Source organism: Choloepus didactylus, chromosome 21 (assembly GCF_015220235.1).
Source record: "Choloepus didactylus isolate mChoDid1 chromosome 21, mChoDid1.pri, whole genome shotgun sequence".
Taxonomy (NCBI): domain Eukaryota; kingdom Metazoa; phylum Chordata; class Mammalia; order Pilosa; family Megalonychidae; genus Choloepus; species Choloepus didactylus.
Window position 1 is genome coordinate 34,641,842 of NC_051327.1, and position 26,733 is coordinate 34,668,574.

Consider the following 26,733-nt stretch of genomic DNA (forward strand, 5'->3'; position numbering starts at 1 on the left):
ATTTATTTTGTTCACGAGCCCACCAGGAGGCAGAGCTCGGGGCAGCTGGTCTCTGCGCTACTCGACGTCAACAGGTGCAGCTTGAGGGCTGGATCTGGAATCACCTGCAGGCCACTCACCTCCACACCTGGCGATTGATGCTGACTGTTGGCCAGGACTTCAGCCAGGGCTGGAAGGCTACGCATGGTCCCTCCATGTGAGTGCTTGGTTTCCTCGGAGCATGGTGGCTGGAGAGAGAGAGAGAGGGAGAGAGAGAGAGACTAACTCCAGCCTGCCCCCAGCCCCTGGCCGCACTGGCCCCAGCCACTGCATGAGGGAAACCAAACCAGAAGCACCCAGCTGAGCCCTTCCCGAATCCCTAACCCCCAAAACCACAAGAGTGAAAGATACAAAGTCTGTATTTTAAAAAGTACACAAGGACTTGCTGATTTTAGCCACACCTTGGAGTGATTTGTTACACAGCGACGATAAAAAGAGGCAGGTGTTATGCTTGAAAGCACAGGTGCTGTGTCAGGCAGCCAGGGTGCAAGTCCCAGACACCCCTCTTGCCAGTGGTGCAAGAGCCTCGGTTTCCTCTTGTGGGAAAGTGAATAATGGCACCTGCCTCATGGGTGTCTTGGGAAGACAGAAGAAGATGATGTACACTCGGCTGACGCAAGCACTTGGTGATGTCCACTGTTCAAACAGTCCCCGCATGGTGGGCAGCTGCAGAACCCCACACAAGCTGGCTCAGCCCCCAGAGTCTCCTGGGTGAAACGTGGGAGATCCGGTGCAGATGTAACCCCTGCCAGATCTGGCCCTCACTGATTCCCTAACACAAAATCAGAACCAAAGCCACAGGGCAAAGCACGAAACTCATGGATCAAATCGTGTCCCCCACAAGGACATGCTGAGGTCCAAACTCCCTGTCCTGGGGTGCAAGCTTATTTGTAAAGAGGATTCTGAAGAGGTGATTTAGTTGAGATGAGGCTGTACTGAGTGGAGGGGGTGGCCTTAATCCCATATGACTGGAGTCCTTATAACAGAGGAAATTTGGACACAAGGAGACAGACAGGGAGAGAGACGACCACATGACGGAGCCAGAGCTCGAGTCAGGGATGGCCAGCAAGCCACCCCGAGGACCCTACAGTCTCCAGAGGAAGCTCGGTTTTGGACTTCCAGCCTCCCAACCTGTGAGACAGTAAATCCCAGTTGCGTGAGCCAACCAGCCCGTGGTATCCATCATCGCAGCCTGAGCAAACTAAGACAGAAGCAGACAGCTGGATGTGGGAATTACAGCGAGTCGGCTCACCTCCTGGGCTCGGCAAAGCTGCTGCTTTCAAGCAAGGACCCACCCAGGGGGTGTGGAGGGAGCAAAACCCCACAAAGCAACGAAGGCAGAAAGGTGTGGAGGCAGTCAGTGCACTCGATGCATAAACATTTTATTAGCGATCGAATGGTTGTTCCACCAGGGATCTGAGTATTCCATAAAATTGAGCACGTCTAATGGAGAAATAGAAATGAATACAGAACAAATGCTGGTGTTCTGACAGAGTCCCCACGTCACCGCTACAGAGCTAGGGCCCCGTCCCTGCACACTGCAGGTGCGATGCGGCCGATTGAGGGGCTCGAGTGCCACTGCGCAGGAAGCAGCTGGACATGTGGGAAACCCGGGGATCCCCAGGCACAGGGGTGCCACCCCCAGGCAAAACTTTGGGTCTGGGGGTCAGGGGATGTGTGATGACTGATGGGGGGCAGCATCCGGGCTCAGAGGGGAGACTGGGCTTGAAGATTGGAGTCTCGGTTCTGCCAGTTCCCAGCCAATGATCTTGGACACATCCTTGACCATCCAGGCTCCCCTGGGCTTGTCCATCGAGTGGGACAATGGAGGATGCCCCGTCTGTCTTGGTCGCCTAATAAAGCAAATCGAAGGGCTTAAAGCAACTGAGGTTCATTCTCTCACAGCTCTGGGGGCTGAATGTCCAGCCAGGCCAGGCTCCCTCTGGAGGCTCTCAGGGAGGCTCCTTCCTGCTGCTCCAGCCTCTGGTGTCCGCCAGCAGCCTGGATGCTCCTCAGCTCTCATCTCGGCCTCCTCCACTGTCCCAGCGCTCGTGTCCAAGTCCCCTCTTCCTATAGCGGACCAGGCCCTGCCCTAACCCAGTTTGGCCTCATCTTACCTAATCGTATCTTCAAAGTTCCTGCTTCCAGATAGGGTCACGTTCAGGGGAGCAGGGCTTCGGATTTCAACACGTCTTTTGGGGAGACACAATCCAACCCATAACTCGGTCCCACAGGACTGTGGCGAGGGGAACACGCTTTGGAAACTCCAACGTGTCCTGCTGTGTTCCAGGGTGGCCAGTTCTAACCGATGTTCCCGGGAGGCTTCTAGAAAAGGCCAGAGCAGACAACACTGGCCTGTGGCGGAGCGCATGGAGACCCCCAGGAGGCAGCTGGGGACAGCCGAGTGTCGGCGAAGTGGCCTCATTTTAGGGTCACCCCCTCCTCCGTCACGTCAGCTCTGCCCGCATGCACACGGCCCGCTGGATGAGTGACAAACTCATGCTCCAAGACATGGAGGAGCCTTCCCAGACCACAGGTCTGGGAAGCCAAAGAGCTGGTTCTCAGACGCCCGGCTGCCCCGCGCCAGCCTGCCTCCCCCCGCACAGGCTTCCTCTTGCCGGCAGCCCCAGCCCTGCAGAGCCTGGCTTCGTTCTCGTTCCTCAGTTCTCTCTTCTCCCCTGCAGTCAGTCAAATCCTACCTACCAGAGAGCGGCAAGGCAGGGTGACGTCAGTCCCTAAGCCAGACTTTCTAGAGCCAGAACTGTGTCCACACCCGCTTTTGCATCGGATGCTTGTGACAACCTGTCTTTGCAGAAGAGGCTCTCAAGAGGCATTTGTGGGGTTGGATCGGGTGGAACGGAAGGTGGACGGGGCAGAGGTGGCAGCCCTTTTACAGATAAAGAGACTAAGGCCTGGAGGGACATGGGGGCTTCCCAAAGCCACCCCACTGAGATGGAAGGGCAAGGACTAGAGTTCACCAGGTCCTGCCTTCCTCACGCCTCCCACCCTGTTTTGTTTGAGCACTTTTTCTTTTGTAGTAAAATTTGTCGTTTTAACCATTTTAAAGTGCACAATTCAGTGGCATTAAGCACATGCACAGTATTGTGCAACCATCACCTCTATCTGTTTCCAAACTTTCATCACCCCAAAGAGAACCTCTGTACCCACTAAGTAATAACTCCCCACTTCCTCCCCCAAGCCCAGGGTCACCTCCAATCCACTTTCTGTGCCTATTCTAGATAGTTCATGAAAATGGAATCATACAATATCCATCCTTTTGTGTCTGGCTTATTTGACTCAACATGATGTCTTCAAGGTTCGTCCGTGCTGTGGCGTGCATGAGAACATCATTCCTTTTTACAGCTGAATAATATTCCATTATACGGGTGGACAAACAAAACACATTTTATTATGCATCCATCTGTCGGTTCCACCTCTTAGCTACTGTGAATACGCTGCAATGAGTTCAGCTGTGCAAGTTTCTCTTCCGGCCCCTTCCTGCAAGTCCTTGGGGACGCTAAGAGCGGAATTGCCGGGTCATATGGTCATTCTATGCTTAACTTTTTGAGGAACCGCAGGACTGTTTTCCAGCAGCTGCCCCACTTCACATTCCCACCGGCCACGGGTGAAGTTTCCAATCTCCTGCCCAGTCTTGTCCTGGCTCCAAGTTCCCAGCTGAGCGGAGATGCGATCCTGGGGTATCTCTGAGCCCAGCCTAGGGAGCGGTTTGCTATTCTCTCGGGCAGAGGCTTGGTGAGGATCATCAGTGGAGGATGAGGACATGCATCTCCCCTTCCCACTCCCCTCAGAGAAACACCCACCAGCTCCTTCTCCTGAGGGAAGGACAAGCAGAAGGCGCCGATGCAGAAAACGCCATCTTCATGATGAGCTCCTATCCCAGCGTTCTCCAAGAGGGTGGCCTCCCTGTCCCCACCGTGACCCCCCGCAGTTGATTTTAACAAGCTCAGAATCAAATTTACTCCCAGGCAGGAGATTCAGCAGAGAGGTGGGATGGAGGCGGGACCACTGGGTGCAAGCAGGGGAGTCTGGACGTTGGCCAACATCGGGTCCCGTCCTGGTCTGCCCGTAGCCGCTGTGTGGCTGGAGAAGTTCCCTCCCCTTCCAGAGGTCCTGCCCTCTGACCTCTAACCCGGGCTCCAGGGCCCTCCCCACGGGCTGTCCTGAGACCCAAATGCTGTGCCTGGAGCCTGGGAGAGGCTCCATAGATGCTGGTTCCCTCCTTCTCTCTGTGCCCCTCGTCTGAGTCTTCCTTCTCCCGTCTCTTTCTCTTCCTCCTTCTTTCCCCTTCTTTCTCTTCCCCACCTCGTGGTAGCCCCTCATCCTCACAGAAACTCAACCTTCAGATCCCAGAGCAGCAGGGACCCCAGAGCCTCCCACGGGGGAGGAAGCAGGTGCTCCAGAGGCCATCCTCGAGGAACGAGGTTCGAGGATGGGGGCTGCTTTAGGGGTGGCACAAGGGGGCCCGGATGTTGGTGACGAGGCCAATGTTGGAGCAGCAGCCGAGTTCAGGGGCCGCAGCTTCTCCAGAGCCTCGTCCCCCGTAGGCAGCAGCTCCCGGGGCCCCAGGGTGCTGGTGGATCGCGGGAGCCACAGACACTCATGAGGAGAGAGCAAAGCTCTTCGGCTGTTGGCTCTGCAGGACACTGGGGTGCTGGGGGGTGACGGCTCGGCCTTGTTCTCTGTCCTCAGAGACAGATGGGAAAGAGACAGATAGAGCACTGGATTTATATAGTTCTCTGCAGCTCCATGTCTCGCTCTCGTCTCTCTTTTAGTTTTCTCTCTGTGTTGATATCTCCATGTGTGTGTGTCTGTCCATCTATCGCCATCCCTCATGCGCTCGCTCTCTCTCTCTCTCTCTCTCACCCTATCCTTCCATATGCTTGAGACAAGACCTCACTTGCAAATATTTGACAAAGCACAGGCTGCTGTTAGATAAGGCAATGATTATGAACCTGCTGAGGACGATCACGACACCTGACTCAGGTCCCAGCTGTTGGGAAAACCACAAGTGGAAATTCACCGAGAGGATAAACAAAGACCATGGCTTGCTCCCCTTTCTTGCTAAAGGTTAAACCTGGGTCATTTAATCTCAGGGAGGAAGCGAGAAGCTCCAGATGTCAGAGGGTGGAGGTCGGGGGTGATAAAGGCTGAGGTCCATCGGGCCCTGCTTCTCTAAGCTGTGTCTCTCCCTTCTTGGGGCACAGGAGCCTCCTCGGTGGCTCCCCGCGCCCGGGACCCCGTGTCAGCCCAAGGCTCATCACCAGGAGGCGGCCTGGGGCCCGGGGCCCGGGGCCTGGGGTGGGGTCGTCACTCCATGCCCACAGCCTGGCCTCCGGGGAGACCCCTGGGGGACTCCAGCCTGGCCTCCTTGTCCATCCTGGATCAGCCCCTCCCCCAGCCACCCTCATTTCATTGCCTTGTTTTATTTTCCTCATAACGCTGACCACTGAATTTACCGTACTTGTTATCGGTTCCCGTGTGCACACATGCTCTGTTCTGTTGTTACTCAGTTTTATTCTCCTGGCAGGGTTTCCTGACCTCAGCACTACCGACATTTGGGATGGGATGATTCTCTGGCTGGGGTCACCCTGGCATTGGAGGACGTTTAGCAGGATCCCTGGCTTCTACCCACCAGATGCCAGGAGCAAACCCCTCTCCACCCCAGCCCCAGTTATGACAACCGAAAACGTCTCCAGGCATTGCCAAATGTCCCGGGGGTGGGCAGAGCGCCCCAGCTGAGAGCCCCTGTCCTACAGTGGTTAACCCAGTGCTTGGGCCCAGGGGACTGAGAACAAATGACCTTCGGCTGAGTCGGATCAGGGCCTGCCCTGACGCAGTTCCAGAGTATGACCAGCAGGTGGCAGCAAAGGCCACCCTTTCACCAACAGAGCGGCCCTCACTTTGGGAAAACTTTTTCATTTCTTTTCTCCAGCCTACAGTTAGTGGCTTTTCAACAGCGCTCACCCATCCCCATCGGGCCTTGAGAGCAATCAACTCAGTCTGCACTTTTCCAGATTAGGGAGACTTTGAAGTGGCTGCAACATCCTCAACCCATCAGCAGACAGAAAGCAGAACAGAGCTGATAATGGCAAAAGAGTGGAAGGGAAATCGTCTTTGAATTCAGGCAGTTCTGAATTTCATCCCAGCTGCATCCCTTTCTCTCCATGTGTCCTTAGGGCAATTAACAGGCAAGCAAGTGTCTGTGCGCCAGTTTCTTCATCTGTATCCTGCTTTGCTTACCTCCATCACCCTTGTCAACTGCTGCATATTTCACGTGCCTCTCGTGAAAGTAAGGGCTTGGTCTGTTTTGAATCACTGCCCTTAGTTCCCAGCATGTAACCGTCAAATATCTGTTGAATGACTTATTGACTGAGTGGCTAGCACATAGAATAGTGCAGGTGAATAATAAGTACTCCATGGGTGTCAGCTACGATGATGATGATGGTGGTGATGGTGATGGTGATGATGATGGTGGTGGTAATGATGATGTTGGTGGTGATGGTGATGGTGATAGTGATAGTGATGGTGATGACGGTGATGATCATCAACATCATATCATCATAATGATGATGATGATGTTGATACTGCTGATGGTGGTGATGATGATAATGGTGATGGTGATGATGGTGATGATGGTGATGGTGATGGTGATGACAATGATGGTGATGGTGATAATGGTGATGACAATGGTGGTGGTGATGGTAGTGATGATGATGATGATGATGGTGGTGGTAATGATGATGTTGGTGGTGATGGTGATGGTGATAGTGATAGTGATGGTGATGACGGTGATCATCATCATCATATCATCATAATGATGATGATGATGTTGATGCTGCTGATGGTGGTGATGATAATGGTGATGGTGATGATGGTGATGATGGTGATGGTGATGACAATGACGGTGATGGTGATGGTGATAATGGTGATGACGATGGTGGTGGTGATGGTAGTGATGATGATGATGATGATGTTGATGTTGGTGGTGATGATGGTGGTGATGCTGATGATGATGTTGATGGTGGTGATGACGGTGATGATGAGATGATGGTGGTGATGATGGTGATGATGATGACTTGGTGAGAATGATGTCATGGTGCTGATAATGCTGCTGGCATCTTGCTATGACCAACACCAATTGTCCCCAAATCTGCTTCATCAGCAGCACCTCCTGGGGAGTTTCTTAAACCCAAGGCTCCCCAGGCCCTCCCCACATCACCTGACTCAGAATCCTACAGGAATATGATCTCAACCTTGGCTTTTTTTAAATATTGGTGCTGGTGTTCTACCCATGGAGATGACAGGATCTAGGATTCGGCTTGGGCTTCAGGATTTTTTGGAGATCCTGAGGTGGTTCTGAAGTGCAGCCAAGGTGGTGAGCACAGCTGTCATTCTTCTAAGTTCAATGAACTCTCCAGGTCCCTGTCACTCAAAGTGTGGTCCCAGACCAGTGGCATCAGCATCACCCAGGAGCTTGTTAGAAATGTGACTTCTCAGACCTGGTGAATCAGAAGCTCTGGGGGTGGCGCCCAGTCATCTGGGTTTTGACAAGCCCTTCAGATTCTTAGATGAACTCATGAGTCCCACTGCTCCCAGGGTATTTGGATGTGCAGCCACGATGGAGACGTACCACCCTCCCTTCCCACTGGTCAGAAAACTAGGGCAAAAGAGGGGATGGGCTTGTCTAGAGGAGGGAGTATGATTGATCAGTGAAGATACCTTGATCAATTGACCATGCCCGTGGGAATCTTTTGACATCATACTCTGGACCTCACTCATCACCCCACACCATAAAAAGCCAACGTTACACCCACAGTTACTTGGACCCAAAAGGAGCCCAAGGTGGGGAGGCAAAGAGGTGGGCACAACCTCCCACCCAGACCTACCCAGGCCACACCCCGGGAGCACCTTCCCCTGTTACAGCATCTCCCCTGGAATAGCATCACCAGACTCAGCAGGGAGGACGGATGACGAAATCTAGGCCCCCTGCACCAGTGGGAAGCACCCCACTGCCTGGAAGGACAGATCGTGTGTGTGTGTGTGTGTGTGTGTGTGCACGCGCATGCATGTACTTGACAAATCCTCACTACTCAAAGTGCAGTCCACACACCAGCAGTATCAACCTCACCCAGGAGTTCGTTAGAAATGCAGAATCCAGGCTCCAACCCATGGGCTGCATTTTAATAACATCCCTGCGAAGGTCTGAGAAGCTCTGGAACACACCAAAGGCCAGGACGCCCTCCTTTGTAAGACTTTTATTGAATGCAAATTTGTGGAGTTCAGAAAATCACCACAGCAAGTTTTATCGACAATTATAAACTCATACACAATCAGTGGTTTGGTTCTAAGAAGCCCATGGTTCACCTGGCTCCATGTTAGAAAAACCTGAGCACGTTGGCGAACTAACGGTGCCTGAATCCCTCCCCCGAGAGTCTAACTTCACTGACCTGGGGTGAGGCCACCATATTTTTACAATTGCCCAGGTGCTTCTGACAGGCAAACCAGAGTTGAGAGCCACTGATTTGATCCCAGTGGGAGGGCCTTGTCCAGAGGATGTTTAAAGACTCAGCAAATAAGACATTTATGCATCTCCAGGTGCATTTACCTTTTACCAGTCTTGGGCTTTATACCAGGGAACTGGGCTCAGTCAACACTTTCCCGTGGCCTTGAGCATGATGCACTAACATCGGGCATTTGATGACGAAGCACAAAGACGACAGTCCAAGGAGTTGCTGTGTTTTTGAGCATGACCCTTCCCTCCTAATTGTGAGGGTGCTAATACATCTTCCCTCCAAAAGAGTTTGCTGATTATTCTTCCCTGCACGTTGCAAGTTGGCTGTTTGCCCTTGTCTCCATATGGAGGTTTCCTGACAATTCTGAGGTGATGCGTAAGAAGGATAAGCACCCTGACACCTGGACATTCAAAAGGGCCCCTCACTCAGGGATGACCCTACCTTATGTTTCAAAAGCAGGTCACCGATTGCTGATAATCATTTCGTGATCTTGGCCTTTTTCTCCCCAGGCTCAGGACCCTGAACCAAATAAGCACAAGCCCGACCAGAGAGGAGCCAGGAGCTGGGCTGAGGGGGAATCCCTGCCACCACCACGTTACTGAGAAACCAGACCCCAGACCCCTGCTGCCTTCCGTGTGGGGTTTCCCGCAGTGACTTCCAGCCTGGATTCAAGGCCACATCAGATGCCAGGCACGGTGTCGGACATGGAGCACGCTTTTGCCAGCCCCATGCCCATTCAGAAAAGCTGTGACAGAAAAGCAGGCTCTGGTCTTGGAGGAGGAGATACGCCCCGAGACTGAGTCTGATGCTAACTTGCTGTGTGCCTTTGAGCAAATAGCTAAACCTCTCTGATCCTCCATTTCTTTAACAAAAAAGAGCAGTTGATACCAAGGGCAGGAGTCGGGATGAAATGGAGCCAGAGGATGCAGGTGGACTTGGCAATCTCGGAAGGTCTGTACCTGATGAGGGATTGCTGGGTTCTTGTAGGACATGCTCCTTCTCCAGACCACAGGGACGCATGGCCCACCGACAGCCAGGCCCGCCCGAGCTCAGACCACAGAGGTCCGGGGGCTGGCTGCCTGGGGCCCTCTGGTGGGTGGCCTCTGGGAGACCCACTGAAATGATCTCATGAGTCACCCCCACCCCACACAAGCCAAGCATCCAGCCACGGCCAGGTGTCCAGCTCATACGGCCCGGTCCTGCCTCCGTCTCAGGCTTAGCACGAGGGCGGCTGTCAGGAAGGCCGCCCCGGTGAGCAGCTCGGCGGTGAAGCTGATCCAGCCCAGGGCCAGGGACCAGCCAAAGCGGATGTCCACCTGGTCCAGCAGGGACTTCTCCTCCAGCAGGCCCAGGGCTTCCCGGAAGGCGGCGGCCGAGTAGGCGATGTAGATGCTGATCCCAGCGAGGGTCACCGTGGCTGCAGGGAAGGCAGGGAGAGCAGCTCAAGAGCTCCCCAGAGAGGGGGTGAAGAAATGGCAACTCGGGGCATAGTTGGTGGGAATGGAAAACGGAGCCCCAAAAAGGGAAGCCCCCCAACACACACACACCGGCTCCCCTCCTCCTTGCTCTCCCCACTCACCCACTCCAGCCTTGCCCTTAGCCTAGCACTCACACTCCCTCCTGCCTCAGGACCTTTGCACAGCCAGCCCCTCCATCTGGGACACCAGCCCTTAGGCCGTGGGTCCGTCCTCCACCCCTCAGCTCATAAACCCCCCTGGACACACTGATCAGGTCAACCACCCCGATCAGGTCAACCACCCCGGGCTTTCACAGCACCTCCCAGCTCCCCATCACTGTCCTGCCAGAACTGCAATTTTGCATTCATTTTGCAATCATCACGAATGTCTGTCTGCCTCAACTGGCTGTGAGCTCCACGAGGACAGGAGCTGGGTCTGCTTGGTCGCCCTGAGACAGCGCCTGGCACACAGTGGGTCTTGGTGGATATGGACTTACAGCCATACTGTCCCAACTGTGGACCCCGATTGTGTGCGTAATCAGCCACCTCTTTTTTTAGTGATGAACCATCTCAAACACACAGGAAATACAGAGAGCCACAAAGCAAACAGCAGGCAGCCTGATCCCATTTTCGAAAGCTTCTGGTCTGCTGAACAAACTGTATTAACCCAGGCATTGTTTGTCTCACTTGTTTTTTTAATTAACCAAAGCAGAGCGGCAGGTGGAGATAAGAGGGGGTGGGGGAGGGCGAGGGTCTCCTGCCAGCCCACAGTCCTGAAAGCCCGGAAGCTGTCATGAGCAAGGACAGGAAGAATGCACGCTTCTTTTGTCAAATAATGACGTGACTCTCAGAACCTGCTCCCACCCACTGCTTTCTGCTTGAAACCAGAGATCCAGGGACCCTGGGTTGGGCACGACTTGTCTCTCCCAGATGTGTGACGTCATGGACAGGAAAACCAAGTCCCAGACCTCCTGCAGTCTGAGCCCTGGGCAGGGCGGGCACCTACCTCCAAAGAGGAAGAGGATCCCGGTGAGCAGCAGGAGGAGGTGGACTCGGATGAGGAAGCTGAGAAACCCCGCCATTCCCCCAAAGACCATCAGGATGAGGCTGAGTGGCAGCAAAATCACAAACACCCCGTGCATGGCTTGGAAGAGACACAGGGGACACCAGGCAGAGAATGGTTACTAACACCCTGCATTCAATCAACAAAACTTACACTGCGCACCTACTGTGGACCAGGACCCGGAAGCCTGAGGGGAAATTAGCTCCCTTGCTACCACCCCATTGCTACTGCTACTGCTACTACTTCTAATGATGGTGATCACGATAATGGTGATAACGGTGAAGATGATGACAAGGATGACATGATGATATGACGATGAAGAAATGATTACAATGATGACAATGATGATGATGATGATATGATGGCAACGTAGATGATAATGATGAAGAAATGATGATATTGTGATGAAGATGATGAAATGATGATGATGATATGATGGCAACAACGATGATGACAATGATGATGAAGAAATTGATGATAATGATGATTATATGATGATGATGATGACAATGATGACATGATGATGATGAAATGATGACAATGATGAAGATATGATTATGATGATATGATGACAATGACAATGATGATGATGATGATGACAATGATGATTATGATGACAGATGATGATCATGATGATGAAGATGATGATGTTTCTGAGGCTCACCACATGCCAGGCTATGGGCTTTAGAAGCATCATCTCACTTGATCCTCATCCATCCCTCTGAGGTAAGTATCGATAATATTGTTTGTTCATATAGTCACTCAACAAACATTTCTCTCGTGCACACCCTGAGCCAGGCACTTTTTGGGCCCTGCAGATTCAGTGGCAAATAAACCAAGACCCTTGCCCTGATCCTGGAGCTGTCATTCTAGAGACTGGAGTCAGGCAGCAAACAGATAAATGAGTAAATGGCATAGTTGAGAGATGGTGACAAGTGCCAGGATGGAATAACAGGTGCAGACCTGAGAGGAATGTGCCTGGGAAATCGAGACACCACGGGGAGGCCAGTGAGGGTATTTTGGAGATGAAGGCAGAGAGTTAGCTGAGGCCGACTGCAAAAGGCTCACAGGCCATCGTAAAGAGTTTGACTTTATCCATGAGTGACATAGGAGCCACTGGAAGTTTTTGGGTAGAAGAATCTCAGGATTTGACTTAAGTTTTCACAGCTGCTGTGATGAAAGAAGATGGTGGAAGGACATGGCGGTTGAATGGTGGCCCCCAGAAGATGTGTCCATCTGGAACCTGTGAATGGGACCTTATTTGGAAAAGGGTCTCTGCAGATGCAACTAAATTAAGGATCTTGAGCCACTCTGGTGACAGTACCAGCCCACTCCTTTTTGCAAGAACATGTTCGTGACCACAAGGAGACACCTTGTGCGAGCTCCTTGGATGAAGGGACGGGTCCCCGAGCACTGCCAGCAGCACGGAGAGAGCTGGAGAAGGCAATCATCACCTTCAGGGCATGAAGACTACGGGATAAAGGGATACTGTGGGATAAAGGGAAGCAGAGAGAAATGCTCTCCTCCGGTTTGCTGTGCCCAGAGGACTCACCTAGTGAGCAGAGTCCTATGTTGAATTTATTACTCATCTTGCCTCAGCCCTAAAAGGATCTGAGACAGTTTCCAGAAAACTCCTAGGTCCAGGTCGTCAAAGATAAATGCAACCTATAAATTGAAAGTGGAGAAGAATGATTTACAAGAAAGTCAAGACCAATGGGGTTGGGGGGCAGAAGGGGAGGGAAAAGGAGGGCGAGTGGGAAAGGAAAGAGGAGGTAAGTAGAGGTCTCAAGGTATAAGCAGTTGCTCTGAGCTTCCCAGCAGCCAAAGCAAAAAGGGAAACAATTATAAAATTCTTTTTCACCAGTCATTCATCTACCAAATATTTACTGGTCATCTACCAGGAGCTGGGCACTGAGCTCCTTTGAATCCTTTTGGCAACAAGATACATATGAAAATAAATACTTTGATCCTTCAGGACAAGCTAAGCATCATTTCTTCTAGGAAGACTTTCCTTACGCCACATGGTCAGATGCCCCTCCTCTGTCACCTCAGCTCCCACAGTCACTATTACCTAATAATGTTGAGGGTGTCATTAATTTTTCTATCTTTTCTGTGAGTTCTTGACAAGGCGGGCCTTATGTCCTCGTTTACAATTGTATCCCCGAGTTTCTACTAGAACTCTTGGGACATGGTGAGTGTTCAATAGGTATTTGTTGACCAAGTGATTCAATGAATGAATGAATGAATTATGACCTAGACAGTGTGGCTCTGAGGCAGAGAAAATATGGCAGTTCCTAGGAAATAAGAAAAATAACAAAGAAGCTTGAGCAGTGAGTGGTTAAAAATAACTTCGGAGTCAGATGTTCTTTTGAAATCAGGCTCTGACTGTGAGGACTTCATGCCCCAGAGCCTCCATCTCCACACCTGTGAACTGGGGTAATAATAAATCACTCACAGCAATTATCTAAGAACTAGACAGGTAAAAACAATGGGACAATTTGGGGTGATGCAAGTAAGATGCTCAGAACACCCCATAGAGTCAGCCCTAAATAAACGGCAAGTCTACCGAAGACGATGAGGAGGAGGATGATTTAGTGTCTCATCTCTGATGAGGCCAAATCACTTTGTCTTCAAGTCCCCCAAAATCTACAGCCTCGTCGAGTCAGAGAGAACAAGACTGAGCTCCCTCCCAGGGCTTCAGCAGGATGGAATGGAGTTAAAGGCGATGAGAACTTTGCTGTTGTTTTTTTTCCCCTTTATTTCATTTTTACAGAAAAAAAGAAACAAACAAAACGTGGGCAGTGAAGTACAACAGCTGGTATGAAAAACCAGTCCTGTAAGATCTGTCCCTCTGCATTGGATTTGCCTCCAGACTACAGCCAAGAAATGAAATCATTTCTCATTTAGAAATTAATTAGATTTCCCGGGGTTGGCTCAGCCCTGGCGGGCCCGCGCACGAACTCCCCAGACACGCAGCGAGCTGGCTGGACGTACGCGTTCAATTAAACGTCTGGGTGAGGACAGGAGCTCCGTGGGAGAGCTGTAAAACCTCCTGTTGAAATTTGGTTTCGATTTTTGCGTGTGCGTGTGTGCGTGTGTGAGCGCCTTATTTTCTATTTTGTGATTTTCAGGATGGAGTTCTTGGAATGTGAATATCGATACTAAGTTCTGATCGACTGTGAAATGTACCGATCTCCGATCACATCACTGAATGTGCTTGGGGGAGAATTTCCCCTTTGGAATGTGGATATGATGAAGTATCAGTTTTGTGGAACCTGGGACATTTGGGAGCTGGTGGGCATATAGCACCCTGGGGGGTGAGGGGGATGTGGGTAAAAGCTACTTAATTATGAATTCGCATCGGTGACAAGCAAGCTGTATGACTTTGGACAAATTATTAGACCACTCTGAGCCTCATCTATAAAATCGGCATGAAAGCCCCTGCCCACTGATCCCCCAGAGCTAGTTAAATTCAACAGACATAGAGAAAGGATCTGTTGTAAGTTCAGCTCCATGCAGAACACTGGTATGGGAACAAAAATGAGTAAGTCATAGACAATTCCCCTTTTGTGGGTATATTCACTGAGTAACATTATGATTTATCATCCAAACCGCAACACTTTTGAACACTCATCATTGGGTACTGGATGATCTATTGTGACCACAGGAAAATACCAGGAGCAGGCAGGCAAACCAGGAAAGTGGTCGCCCAGTTATCCATTCATTGTTTCAGGATTTACCCAACCCTTACTCACTAGACCACAGGACCTCCAACGTCAGCTCCATTACTTGCCAGAGGAGGGGCCTTAGGCAAGTTTTTATATACTCTTTCAACCCCAGCTTTGAAAGAAGAATATCCACTTCATAGGATTATGTGTGGAGGATTAAATAAATTAAAATAACCAAACCTCTTAGAACACTGCTTATCACCTAATAAGCCCTATATTAAGTTCTGCTTGATATTTTTATTATTGATTTTGGGTGTCTGCTGCTGTGCTATCTAAATGAGATAAAATGTATGAAAGCTTGTAAGCCATTTAAGAATACAGGAATGCTGTTACAACCAAACTCAGACTTCAGACCACTAAAGCCACTAGACCTGATTCCTATTCAGTAACCTAATGAGCCCCTGAGATGGCAAGAAGTACAAAAAATGAAGGGAAAAAAAAAACAAAACAGCCCCCGACATCCAGGAACTGGCCTTGTGGCCACAGCTAACCAAACTTTTCTCCTGTTGGACACAATCTCACAGAACTCCAACTTCAGATGAAGTCACTCTGAAACCCATGATTTAGTGAGACAAAGCAAGTCCACTTTGCTATGTTGTCTAAGCACAGACAATAACAAGGTCACCAAGTGACCTACAAAATACCAAACACTCCCCACCCCCGCTAATAGGATTGCTGCTTCTTTGCCAATTACAGCTGTAACCTCGCTGCAGTCTGACCTCCCCATAGATAAGATCTGTTAAGATACCCACTCAGAGAATTGTCCCTGGTCCCTGACATCACCCAATTCAGAGCAAACCCCTGCTTCCTCAGACCAACTGAAGCCCAAATCCTACAATAAGTAAGAGGGTCTTTCTGACACCCTCTTACTGACACACCCCACGGTTCCCCACAGTATGCGTCCTCCGTGTTGCAGCACACAACAAATCCCACGTATTCAACTACGAGCGCGTTCCAGGTGGTCTCTGGCTGGAGGGCACTGACAGGGGACAAGGGGCTGTCCCAGGCTCTGGGGAGTGACAGAGCAAGGCAGAGGTGGGGAGGAATCAAAGGCCAGCAAGGCCCAGGAAATCTCCTTCTCATGATGTGTTTTTCCCCATCCTTGAATGCCCAGTACAGAACCTGGAACATGGTCGATGCTCAAGAAGTATTTTTTTAAACAGATCACTGAATTAGTACGTGAGAGAATGAATGAATGAGCAAATGAAGCCTCTGCTGAACATCTAACTTGTGAGATATGTCAGAAAAGGCATTGTAGAGTAAAAATTGACTCGGGCATAAATCCTGCCTCCTCAGCACTTATAATTTAGAGGGGAAGGTCAAGTGTAGACATAAAATCCTGTAATGCCAGGCGGACATGGTAAGTGGCTTAAAAGATGCAAGCTCATTGATGAGTGAGTCCAGGAGTGGTGGACTAAGTTGAAATGATAACACCTCCAGGGAATATGGACATACAAGGAGTCCATGGGTCACAGGGGAAACAAGTGGGACATTTAGGATCAGGTCCGGGTTCAGTTCTTACAAGCAGTGTGACCTCAGGCCCACGGCTTCCCCTCGCCTTACAGCGAGGCCTGCATGAGACGACTTGGGTAAATCTCAGACACGGCACTCAGTAGGGGCCACTCTCCTTCCCTTCACTCAGCAGACCTCATGAGCCCTCCCCACTCCACCCCGGGAGCCCCAAGGCAGGTCCCCAATGATTCTCTGCCTTTGATGGGCTGGAGGGTAATGAATTAGGGGGTGGCTGCAGCAAGAGCCTCAGAAGCAAGATTCCTGATTCCTGGATCTCAGTCTTAGTGCTGGGGGTCCCCATGGTGGTCTGGGGAGGAAAGGGTGCGGATTTGAGGCCAGCAGGACACACTTCCTCACCATGTGAACGCAGGGATGCCCCTTCACCTCTGTGAGCCGGCTTCACCTCCTCTGTGAAAAGGGGAGACCTGGGTCCCCCTGCAGAGCCCTCGCACTACCTGGACACATACATTCATTCAGATACAAACTCTTATGGGCCCTTGGTGGGTGCCGAGCTCAGCGACTGAGTCTGGGGATACCACAAGGAGCAGAGTCCCTGTCCTCACAGACCCCAAGGAAAACGAGCCAGGAGCAAGGATAATTCCAAGCTGCAATGTGTCGTAAAGGAAATAAACATCACCATGTGAAGAACAGAAGTGGAGGGCTGTTCTTTGGATAATTAGTTCTATTCGCTCCCTAGGGCTGCTGCCACAAAATTGCCACAAACTAGGGGGCTTAAAACAACAGAAATGTGTTGTCTACAGTTCTGGAGGCCAGACATCCAAAATCAAGGTTGCGGCAGGGCCGGGCTCCATCCGAAGGCTCCGGGGAGGGGGGGGGGGTGCTCCTTTCCGGCCTCCTCCAGCTTCTGGCGGCTCCTGGGGGTCCTTGGCTTGTGGGCGCACCACTCCAGTCCCTGCCTCCATCCTCACACAGCCTTCTCCTCCATGCGTATGTGCATTTCTGTATCCAAATCCTCCTCCCCTTTCTCTGGTGAGAACACCAGCCCTTGGATTTAGGGCACCACCACCCACTCCAGTATGACCTCATCTTGCCTTGATCCTGTCTACAAAGATCCTTTTTCCAAATACGGTCCCACTAACAGCCCCAAGGGTTAGGCCTTGGACAGATCTTTTTGCAAGAACACAACTCAACCCACTCCATGGTCCTGGATACCACACACTAGGAGCACAATACCTGATCGCTCTGTATATAGAATTGGTAATCATAAAAATGCCGAGCAATCCTCCTTTCATCGTGTGCACCTACTTGCAAGAGATCTTTTCAACTCAGAAATGCTTTGTCGCTGGTAAAAGCAAGAGCAAAGCCGGAAAAGAGAAAAGGCATTCACGCCAAGGAAACGTGTGTTTGCAACTCCCACTAATGCACTGTTCAAAAAAGGGTCTGATGAGACGCCCAGGGTCCACAGTGCCGGCGGGGCCAGGGAGCCCCAGGATGGGCAGAGAAGTCGTTCTGCTCCTAAAGAGCAAAGACGTATCTTTCCCCAGGAATATCAGAAGCTCTGGCCAAAGAAGAAAGTCTTAGAAACCATTTCCTACAGGGGGAACACGTCACTGTATTTTCAAACCTTGTCAGTGTGACTTTGAAATGGACAAAGGGCTCAGGGATATTCCATCCCCGCGATGCCTGGTGGGGAAGTGGATTTGTTTGCATTTCTGTAAATATTTATCCTGAGGTCTGTCATCACCAGGACACAGGGACATCCTCCAGGATGGGAGCTGCTGCTTCATGGTCACCAAGATGCCTGGTTGTGATATGGAAAGAGCCCAAGTCTGCAAGCAAGGCCCCAAATTTCACATCCTGGCTCCCCTGCTTAGCAGGCAAACAAATTCATCCCCTGCAGCCCCAGTTTCCTCATCTGTCAATTGGGCCACAGGCTCTGACCTTGCAGAGCTGTCATGAGCCCTGAACATGAGAGTAATTGTTTCTTTCTTATTCTTGAGTACCTTAGGCTCTACCAGGTAGGAGTTTTTAGCCCCCATTTCCGATGAGAAAACCGAGGTTCAAAGTGCTTGTCCCTTGCCCAGGATCAAAGAGCGCTGAGGTGTCAGAGCTGGAAAAGGGTCACAGAGGGGGCTGGCAAAGGGGCTGGGGGATGGTTAAGAAGGGCTTCCCAGGGGGAGAGAGGGCTCAGCTGAGCTGGAGGGAGGATGAGGGGGTGCTGCCTGGACTGAGAGGAGCAGGGGTGGGTGTTTCCGAAAGAGGGGATCAGGATGTGCTGGGGTCAGGAAGCAGGTGAGAGCTCACGTTTGGGGGACCAGCAGGGCCCGTGGGCTGGAGAGGCGGGCAGGGGTCACGGGTTGGCATGAGCCACGCTGAAGAAGACTCCAACCTCTGGGCAGTCTTCTCAGGGCTTGTTTTATATTAATGCATAACATTTTTCTTAGAAAAATTAAACACGACCCATTTGGCCACCATCCCCAGCTCCCGTTTCTTCCACAGGGTGAACCTCTGCCAGTGGCTTGACATGCTTCCTTTCAATCCTTTTTTCCTATATATTGCTATATTTTTCTATATATTTCTCCAAGTCTGAGACGCACATCTGGTAGCACTTTAACACACCTGAAATCAGGGTGTGTCTGACCATCCACAGCCTCTCGTGATCAGAACGGGTGACATGCTTTTTCTTTTTTAATGGCACATTAAAAAGCTGCATCTTAAAATTCTGGCACATGCGCACAGAAAAGGTCTAATATTTGGAGCAGAAGAAGTGGTCCTAAATGGTGTCACACTGCCCACACCACTCTGTCCCTTGATTTGTTTCATTCCTCAGTACATCCTGGTGTTCTGTTTATTCTTTTTACTGGCTAGATAACACCCCAGAGAATGGACGTGTTACATACAAATGTTCAACCATTTCTCCATCCACAGGCACTGAGGTTATATCCTGTTTTTCACTGCTCCAAAAAAATGTTATGGTGAGCCCCTTCTTAGAAGCTTCATGAAATAGATTCCAAGAAATTTCATTCCCATGCAACATAGCAAGCTGACTCCTAGGTATATATCCAAAGGAACTGAAAGCAGGAACTCAGACAGATACCCACACATCAGTGTTCAGAGCAGCATTATTCACAAAGACCAAAAGGAGGCATGAACCCAGAGGTCCATCATCTGATGAATGGAGAAACAAAACAGGGTCCAGTCATACATGGGAATATTATACAGCTGTGAAAAAGAATGAGATTCGGATACACGCAACAACACTGATGAACCTTGAAGACGTCACATTGAATGAAAGAAGCCAGTCATAAAATGACAACTTATATGAAATGCCTAGAATAAGCAAATTCATAAAGACAGAAAGTAGAATACAGGTTACCAGGGGCTTTGGCAGGGAGTACAGAGAAGGAAAGGAGGGTTACAGCTTAATCGCTTACTGAGTTTCTGTTTGGGGTTATGGAAAAGTTTGGTAACAGACAGTGATGATGGCAGCACAACACTGTGATTGTAATCAATGCCACCAAACTGTATACTTGGGTGAAAATGGGGAATTTTATGCAGTACATACGTTACCACAATGAAATTTTTTTTAAGTGGAATTACTTTGAGTGGGAATTTTTATTTTTAAGTTTAAAATATGGCCTTGACTTTCGAGGGCACCCAGGGGAGGCAGCCTGAAGCCCAGATCTCCACTCCTGGAGGTGCCGAGGCCCGCAGACGCCCCCCTCCCTCTCTCCCTTCCCCTCAGCCTGCAGCACGGCTGTGCAGAAATCCCACCGAGACCTCCCCCGGGCTCAGACAGCCTGTCAACACCATTATGTCCCCAATCCCTTCTCTGCTTGCATCCCTGCCAGCTTCATGCTGAAAATTTGTACCCAGCATCGTGGGAGGGCTGTCTTTTAATTTTCCAAGTCGCTGCATACAGCCCAGCACCCAGAAAGAATGGAAACCCAATCTTGTAATTTTGCAGCCTCACCTCCTCAGAGGACGGCTGGGTCCGGCTGCCGCCCTCAGTCCAGCCTCCACCACTGGCGTGCTGTGTGGCCTTGGGCAAGATATTTGACCTCTCTGGGCCTGGCGTCCTTATCTGTAAAATGACCAGCCCAACCTTTCTCATTGGATTAGGGAAAGCAGCTGGGGTAAGGCACAGGAGGGACACAAGCTGCATCTGAGAAACCATTCTGCACCACCCTCAGAAACACCAGCCTCCCTCCAGTTCCCTTTCTAAAGGAGGCAGAGTAGGAGAATGGGACTCTGAACCCCCAAAACAGGCTAGGATCCCCTCCTCTGGGCTGCCGTGGTCTCTGGTCTTAGCCCACTCAAATTATGATAATAATAAACTAAAAGTAGTAGCATCATTCTACGAGGGTAGAAACAAACTACCTGGGTTCGAATCCCAGGTAGGCCAGTTACTGTGTGAACTCAGGTAACTTGCCTAACCCCTCTGTGCTTCTGTTTCCTCATCTGCAAAATGAGGGCAAAAATAACCTACCTGCCTCTCGGGACTGTTGTGAAGATTCAAGGAGTGAGTATCTATAATTTGCTAGGACAGCGATTAGCCCATAGTGTGTGCTCCATAAACATTGGCTGCTACTCTTATTGCCCTCCAGTGACCTCATCGGCCACTACCCCATTGACCTTTATCACATGACCCTGTTTATTCCCTTCATTACACCCACTACTATTTGAAACCACTTTCTGTCTATTTACTCATTTGTCCACTTGTTCATTATCTGACTCCTCCCCTGGACCATAAGCTGCACTTGGGCAGGGGCCACACATGGGCAGGGGCCACACCTGCCCTGTCCCTGTTCTATCCCCAGCAATTAGTCCAGGGCTGGGCTTCAGATAAATGTGTTCTTGGTGAATAAATGAGTCTGGTGAGTCTGCAATTATGAGTTCCATTTTACAGATGAGAAGCCTGAGGCTCGGGGAAGCCATATGACCCAGCACAGGAGGACATGTGAATTGAGCACCCACTATACAGAGGGACTTTGCTGGATGCTTTGTTTATGGCAGCCGGGTCGTCCCAGAACAACCCATTTACAGAGGCAGAGACTGAACTCTGGGAAGCAGGTGATTTGCCAGGAGCCACGCAGCTGGTAAAAGGGGGGAGCCAGGCTCCAACCCCTGATAAAGTGGGCACCTGTGGGTTTTGCCACCTCTGCATTCGACAACAGTCCGCCGAGTTGCCTCCATGGCACGAGCCCTCCCCCACTCCCCTCATCTAGGATGGGGTCAATCCCACCCCCACTCCTTCTGACAAGTGGGCGCATTAATTCAGCTGGCCAATCAGGACATTCCATCCCCCTGGCTACAGTGATTGGCTCAGGGCTGGGCATATGACCCAAGCTGGTCCAATGAGAGACCTACTTGGATGTTTCCCAGGATTACCGGGAAATAGAAAGTCTCCTGCTGGTTGCTTACGCTGCAGAGTACTTAGCTGAAAGCCAAACCCAAACAGAAGAAAGCAAAGCCCAGAGAGAGGGAGAAAAACTGAGTTAAGCTCTATGGATCCCAACAGGCTTTGACTTTTCAGGTATATGGACCAGTACTTCCTTTTCTCGTTTAAGCCAATATGATTTGAGTTGCTGTCACTTGCCACTAAAAGATGCCTAGCTGGTTGGTTCCAGACCATGGCTCTTTTCCCCACCCTCTGCTGAATTTGGTCACTTCCCCTCCACCAAAAACAGTTCCAGTCCCTAGCCAAAGAACCAAACCCACAACATCCCCAGAGCTAATGTGGAAGACAAAATACCCAAGCCAGGTGGATTTTGCTGACAAGGACATGGTTTCATTGAAGACTTCTCTGTGTCACCTGGTTGAAATAGTGGCAGGGTGGGAAGGAGGGTGTGCCAGTTTGAATATATTATTCCCCCAAAACACCATTATCTTTGATGCAATCTTGTGTGGGCAGACGTATTAGTGTTGATTAGATTGTAATTCTTTGAGTGTTTCCATGGAGATGTGACCCACCTAACTGTAGGTGATGACTCTGATTGGACCATTTCCGTGGAGGTGTGGCCCCGCCCATTTAGCGTGGACCTTGATTAGCTTCCTAGAGCACTATATAAGTTCAGACAGCAGGAACAAGCTTGCTACAGCCAAGAGGGACACTTTGAAACACACAGGAGCTGAGCAAGAAGCTGCAGCTTACAGAGACATTTTGGAGACAGCCTTTGAAAGCAGACTTTTGCTCCAGAGAAGCTAAGAAAGGACAAATGCCCCAAAAGCAACTAAGAGTGACATTTTTGAGGAACTGCAGCCTAGAGAGGAACGTCCTGGGAGAAAGCCATTTTGAAACCAGAACTCCAGAGCAGACGCTAGCCACGTGCCTTCCCAGCTAACAGAGGTTTTCGGGACACCATTGGCCATCAATTGTTGATGCCTTACCTTGGACACTTTATGGCCTTAAAACTGTAACTTTGTAGCCAAGTAAACCCCCTTTATAAAAGCTGATCCATTTCTGATGTTTTGCTTAATGGCAGCATTAGCAAACTGGAACAGAGTGTTACCTGTTTATGAGCTTGATGTTTCTGCTCAACCTGCACTCTCTGGGCTAGCTGGATAGAATTAAGGAGGCAAAATAGCTAATGGGCTTTAATAGGGCCTGACAGCTCTCACAGTCTGCCAGGTGATCGCAGCAAGTTACTGGGGGCTGAAATGGTCAACACAGTCAAGGGATCTTCCCAGCCACGCCCACCTGCACTAGGGTGCTGCAGGTCAACCAGCCCCGCCTCCCTGACCTTAAAGGAATGGACTGTCTTTGCATAATGAAACAGCTTGGGCCAGACTCAAAATTCATTTTAGGGAAAAAGAGATTCTGGGAAAAAGCTCCCTCTGAGGGTGCTTTGCAGCAGCATGCAGTGTGAAGGGGCAGCCTGCCCTCTTCTCCAGGTGAAATAATGGCAAGGATAACGGCGGCCACTCACTGCACCGAGCTCTTTAAATGTGCGCTCCCTTTTCCTCCCCGTGAGAGCCTTATGAAGAGGGATGATAATTATCTTCATTTTGCCAGAAGGAGCTGAGGCTCAGAGAAGTAAGGGAACTTGCACAGGGCCACACGCCTAGTTTAGGGCTTGAACCTGGATGTGCGCCCCGCCTGATTCTCCAAAACCTGGGGCGAGCAGAGTTGTTGCATCATCAAGTTTCAAAAGACAAGCCAGCCCCAAGTGCAGCCAGCAGTTAACCATTACCTGCAGATGAGCTAAGAAGGCTGAATGCCAGCACCCAGCCCCCAAATGGTCAGCACTCCACAGATGTCACCGCAAGATTGGGAAAGAAGGGAGCTAGCATTTATTGAGCACTTACTATGTGTCCAGCACCTTTATATCGTACCATTATTTCACTCATCATGGAGATCCCACCACAACCAGGCACCAGGGGTTAACTATTTCATCCAGTTAGTTTGGGGAATCCTCAGCAAACCCTCAGGGTTTTGACATCTCCTCTTGATAGAGATGGAAACTGTAGCTCAGAGAGGTTAAGACACCTCTGCCAAGAACACAGAGGGTCCAGGTAAGGGTAGTAGCAGGGATTGGACCCCCATGCTCCTTAACTTCAAAGGCAGAAATGCTTGATTGTTCTTGAGATGATGGTCCAAGGGCACCCAAATTCCTCCCTGTGTAGCTTGGGGCTCAGGGCAGAGTGCATGTTATGTCAGTCTTGCCTCAACCTCCTGCAGATTCCAGGCGTCGAGAGGATGCCCCCTTCTATGGGACTTTCCCCCTGGTATGCTGGTGCCCCCTCATATCGGCTCATGAGAGCCACTTGTTATCTTAGGAATTTGGTGAGCCAGTTGACATTGTATTGGAGCTTGAAATCGACCCCAGTGAGAGTATTTACACCACAGAAATTGGCAAATACTACAAGTCAGGATCCCCCAATTCCACCCCCAGAGAGCCAGTCATTAAATGTTTCCCAGCACATAACTGGACTTTAGAGAAACAATCTGGCTAATTCCTTTACTCACTCATTCATTCAAAATATATATATTGAGCTCCACCTATAACATAATTTGGTTTGCATTCACTTTCATCCTCACTCAGCAAATCTTGACTGATGGCCTACTTTGGGAATTCATGGTGGTAAGACAGACATGGTCCCTGCCTCCTGGAGTTCACAGTCCCATAAAAGAATCAGAGTTTAGCCCCAAATGGTCTATGCCAAGGGTAAGATTTAACCAAGCCAAGCTGATGGGATGGGGGCAGGGAGACTCCAAGTAGAGAACAGTATGTCAGACTGCCTGTGACAGCAGGAAGCTTGAACTGCGGGCTGTGACAGGGGGAACTGACCCAAAGCCAGCAGAGCTGGAGAAAAGAGAGCTAAGGGGAGAATGGAGTTGGAGAAGTCAACAAGGGACCCCACCAAGGCTTGCCCTTATTCTAAGAGTCACATATCCAGGCCTCAGTAAGTCTATCAAAAACTGTCCCCATATTTCAAGGTCAATGAATCTCAGTCCTCATTTCCAGTTCAAGTCTTCTCAACGGTAGCTCTCTAAGCCTCGGTTTCCTCATTGGAAAAATGAAGATAATGATAGTACTTACTTCCTAGGGTGGTTGTGAGAATTAAATGAAGATGTGCCTGGAAAGCACTGAGCTCTGTGTCTGGCATGTGGCAAGCCTCAGTGAACATGAACTCTTTCTTTCTCTCCTTCCACAGTGCTAAATCAACCCGTTTGCTTTCCTGCATTCAGTCCTCAAAACTTTATTGAGTTCCAGGCACTATGCTAGGCACTGGGGAGCCTCCATGAGCCAGACAGAAGCCATTCATCCCTAGGGGGAAGGGGCTGTCCTTGCTCCTAATTGCCTGGCTTGAGTCATTCAGCAAATATTTACTGCATCCCCACTACTGCCAAGTACTTGTTCTGGATGTCGAGGATGCAAATAACACAGACCTAGAGCATGCCTTCTGGTCTACAGAATAAGTCCTGCTCTCCTTTCAACGTTCAGCTCAAAACCTTCTCCCCCCGGAAGCATCCTGGCTTCCCCAGGCTGGTTTAGGTGTGTCCTTTGGCCCCCACCCCACCCCCATCATGCCACTAGCCATTTAGAAATGCAACTGCTTGTTTCCACATCTGTCTCCCCCACTAGATGGTGAGCTACTTGAGGGCAAGCCCTGGATGGCAATCAGCCCTTCCCGCAGCCCGGAACGCGGTGCCTGGCACACAGAAACGTTTGTCGAATGAATCCTAAACCGCACATCCTTAGGGGTGGAGCAAGGGAGGCCCCTCCCCTGGTCTTAACCCCACTCTTCTTCTCCCACCCCGCTGTGAAGGCCACCCGCGCGTGGGCACCCTGCGCAGCTGTTTGGAGAAGAACCGCAGGACTGGGCGCTAGACCTGGGGCGTCCCCCCACCCATCCCCTCCCTCCCGGCACTCACTGAGAAGTTGTCTGCTCGAGTCGCTGACAGTCACGTTCTCACTCCAGAAGGGGTTCATCAACGGCGTGCACGGGCGCTGGACTGGAGGCGGCAGAGGAAGCAATGGGCCGGGAACCCTGCAGTTCTGAACCCCAGCCCGTGGTCCCCCACCCGGGGAGGGTGTGGGGAAAGCCAACTGGTTGCACGCTGAGCTGGGTTGCTCTAAGAGGGCCGTTCGCAGCCCCAGCCCTCTGCCCACCTTCCCCCCACCCCAGACATCACACTCGGTGCTTGGTGGCTTGGGGGCTTGGCGGAGGGGCGCGCGCCAAGCAACAGGTCCAGGGCAAGCCGGGGCACCGCGCAGAGGGACGTTGGCGGCCACAGTCCCCCAGCCCCCAGGCGCACCCTTACCCCGGCAGGTCCTCCAGAGGCCGGAGTGGGAGCTCAGAGGCTCCAGCTGGCTGCGATTGGCGGCGCCCACCCGATCCTGCGCCCCCGGGCCGCTCCGCTCCAGCCTCTCGGTGTCGATGATGTACCAGAAGTCGGTGGCGATGGCGGCAGCCAGGAGCACGAAGCTGAGTGCCCCGGTCAGCGCCGCCGCGCCGGCCAGAGCGCCCAGGCGCACCCGCATCGCGGGGCAGGGGAGCCTCTCCCGCCGGTTCCTGCGGCCCAGGGGCGGCCCCTCGGCACCTCCCCGCGCCCCGGGCGGGCGGCCGGGGACTCCCAGCTCCACCCCCGGGGCCTCGGTGTTCCCAACCTGGAACGTCGGGCTTTGGACCGCGCGTCCTCCCCAGACTCTGGCTCCGCTCCTCAGACCCTCACCTGCGCCCATCCCCGGATCCCCACTCCCAGCCCTCAGGCGCCACCCCGCTCCCCAGCTCAAGCGGACCCTCTCTCCATCAAACTCCTCACTTCCCCCAGACTGCTCCTCCCTCCTCTCCCCGCCCTCCCTCCCCACGAACACCACCCCCGTCGCCCCCCCACTCTGCCCTTTGTCTCCCTTTCCGCTCTTAGCCGTCCTGCTCCCCCACCCAGCCGCCTCAACTCCCCACTTCCAGCCCGGACGCGGGGGGCTCCCTTCG

At 51.3% G+C, this 26,733-nt stretch overlaps 1 protein-coding gene across 7 annotated transcripts; it reads right to left on the bottom strand.

Moving 5' to 3' along the window:
- Window positions 1-26,488, bottom strand: TMEM114 (transmembrane protein 114). 7 transcript variants are annotated; one of them, XM_037815329.1, is made up of 5 exons: window positions 26,063-26,488; window positions 25,673-25,753; window positions 11,036-11,173; window positions 9,890-9,990; window positions 1-227 (listed from the first exon to the last, which is right to left on the bottom strand). In XM_037815329.1, the coding sequence occupies exons 1-5, from the start codon at window positions 26,481-26,483 to the stop codon at window positions 12-14; spliced, it is 957 nt and encodes a 318-aa protein (XP_037671257.1). In that variant the 5' UTR covers window positions 26,484-26,488; the 3' UTR covers window positions 1-11. The 7 variants fall into 7 exon arrangements, 6 of the variants coding, with proteins under 6 accessions (XP_037671257.1, XP_037671260.1, XP_037671262.1 ...); XM_037815332.1 differs by lacking the exon at window positions 11,036-11,173; XM_037815334.1 differs by lacking the exon at window positions 9,890-9,990 and having other exon boundaries at window positions 40-227.
- Window positions 26,489-26,733: the final 245 nt, after the last annotated feature.

Bases quoted from the DNA above. Each gene is read 5' to 3' on its own strand.
- TMEM114 (XM_037815329.1), bottom strand. From the start codon at position 26,483: ATGGGCGCAGGTGAGGGTCTGAGGAGCGGAGCCAGAGTCTGGGGAGGA. The intron at 11,174-25,672 runs GTGAGTGCCGGG...GTCTCTTCCAAG, and splicing joins CTCGAGCAGACAACTTCTCA to CCATGCACGGGGTGTTTGTG. The intron at 9,991-11,035 runs GTAGGTGCCCGC...CCTTCCCTGCAG, and splicing joins GATCCTCTTCCTCTTTGGAG to CCACGGTGACCCTCGCTGGG.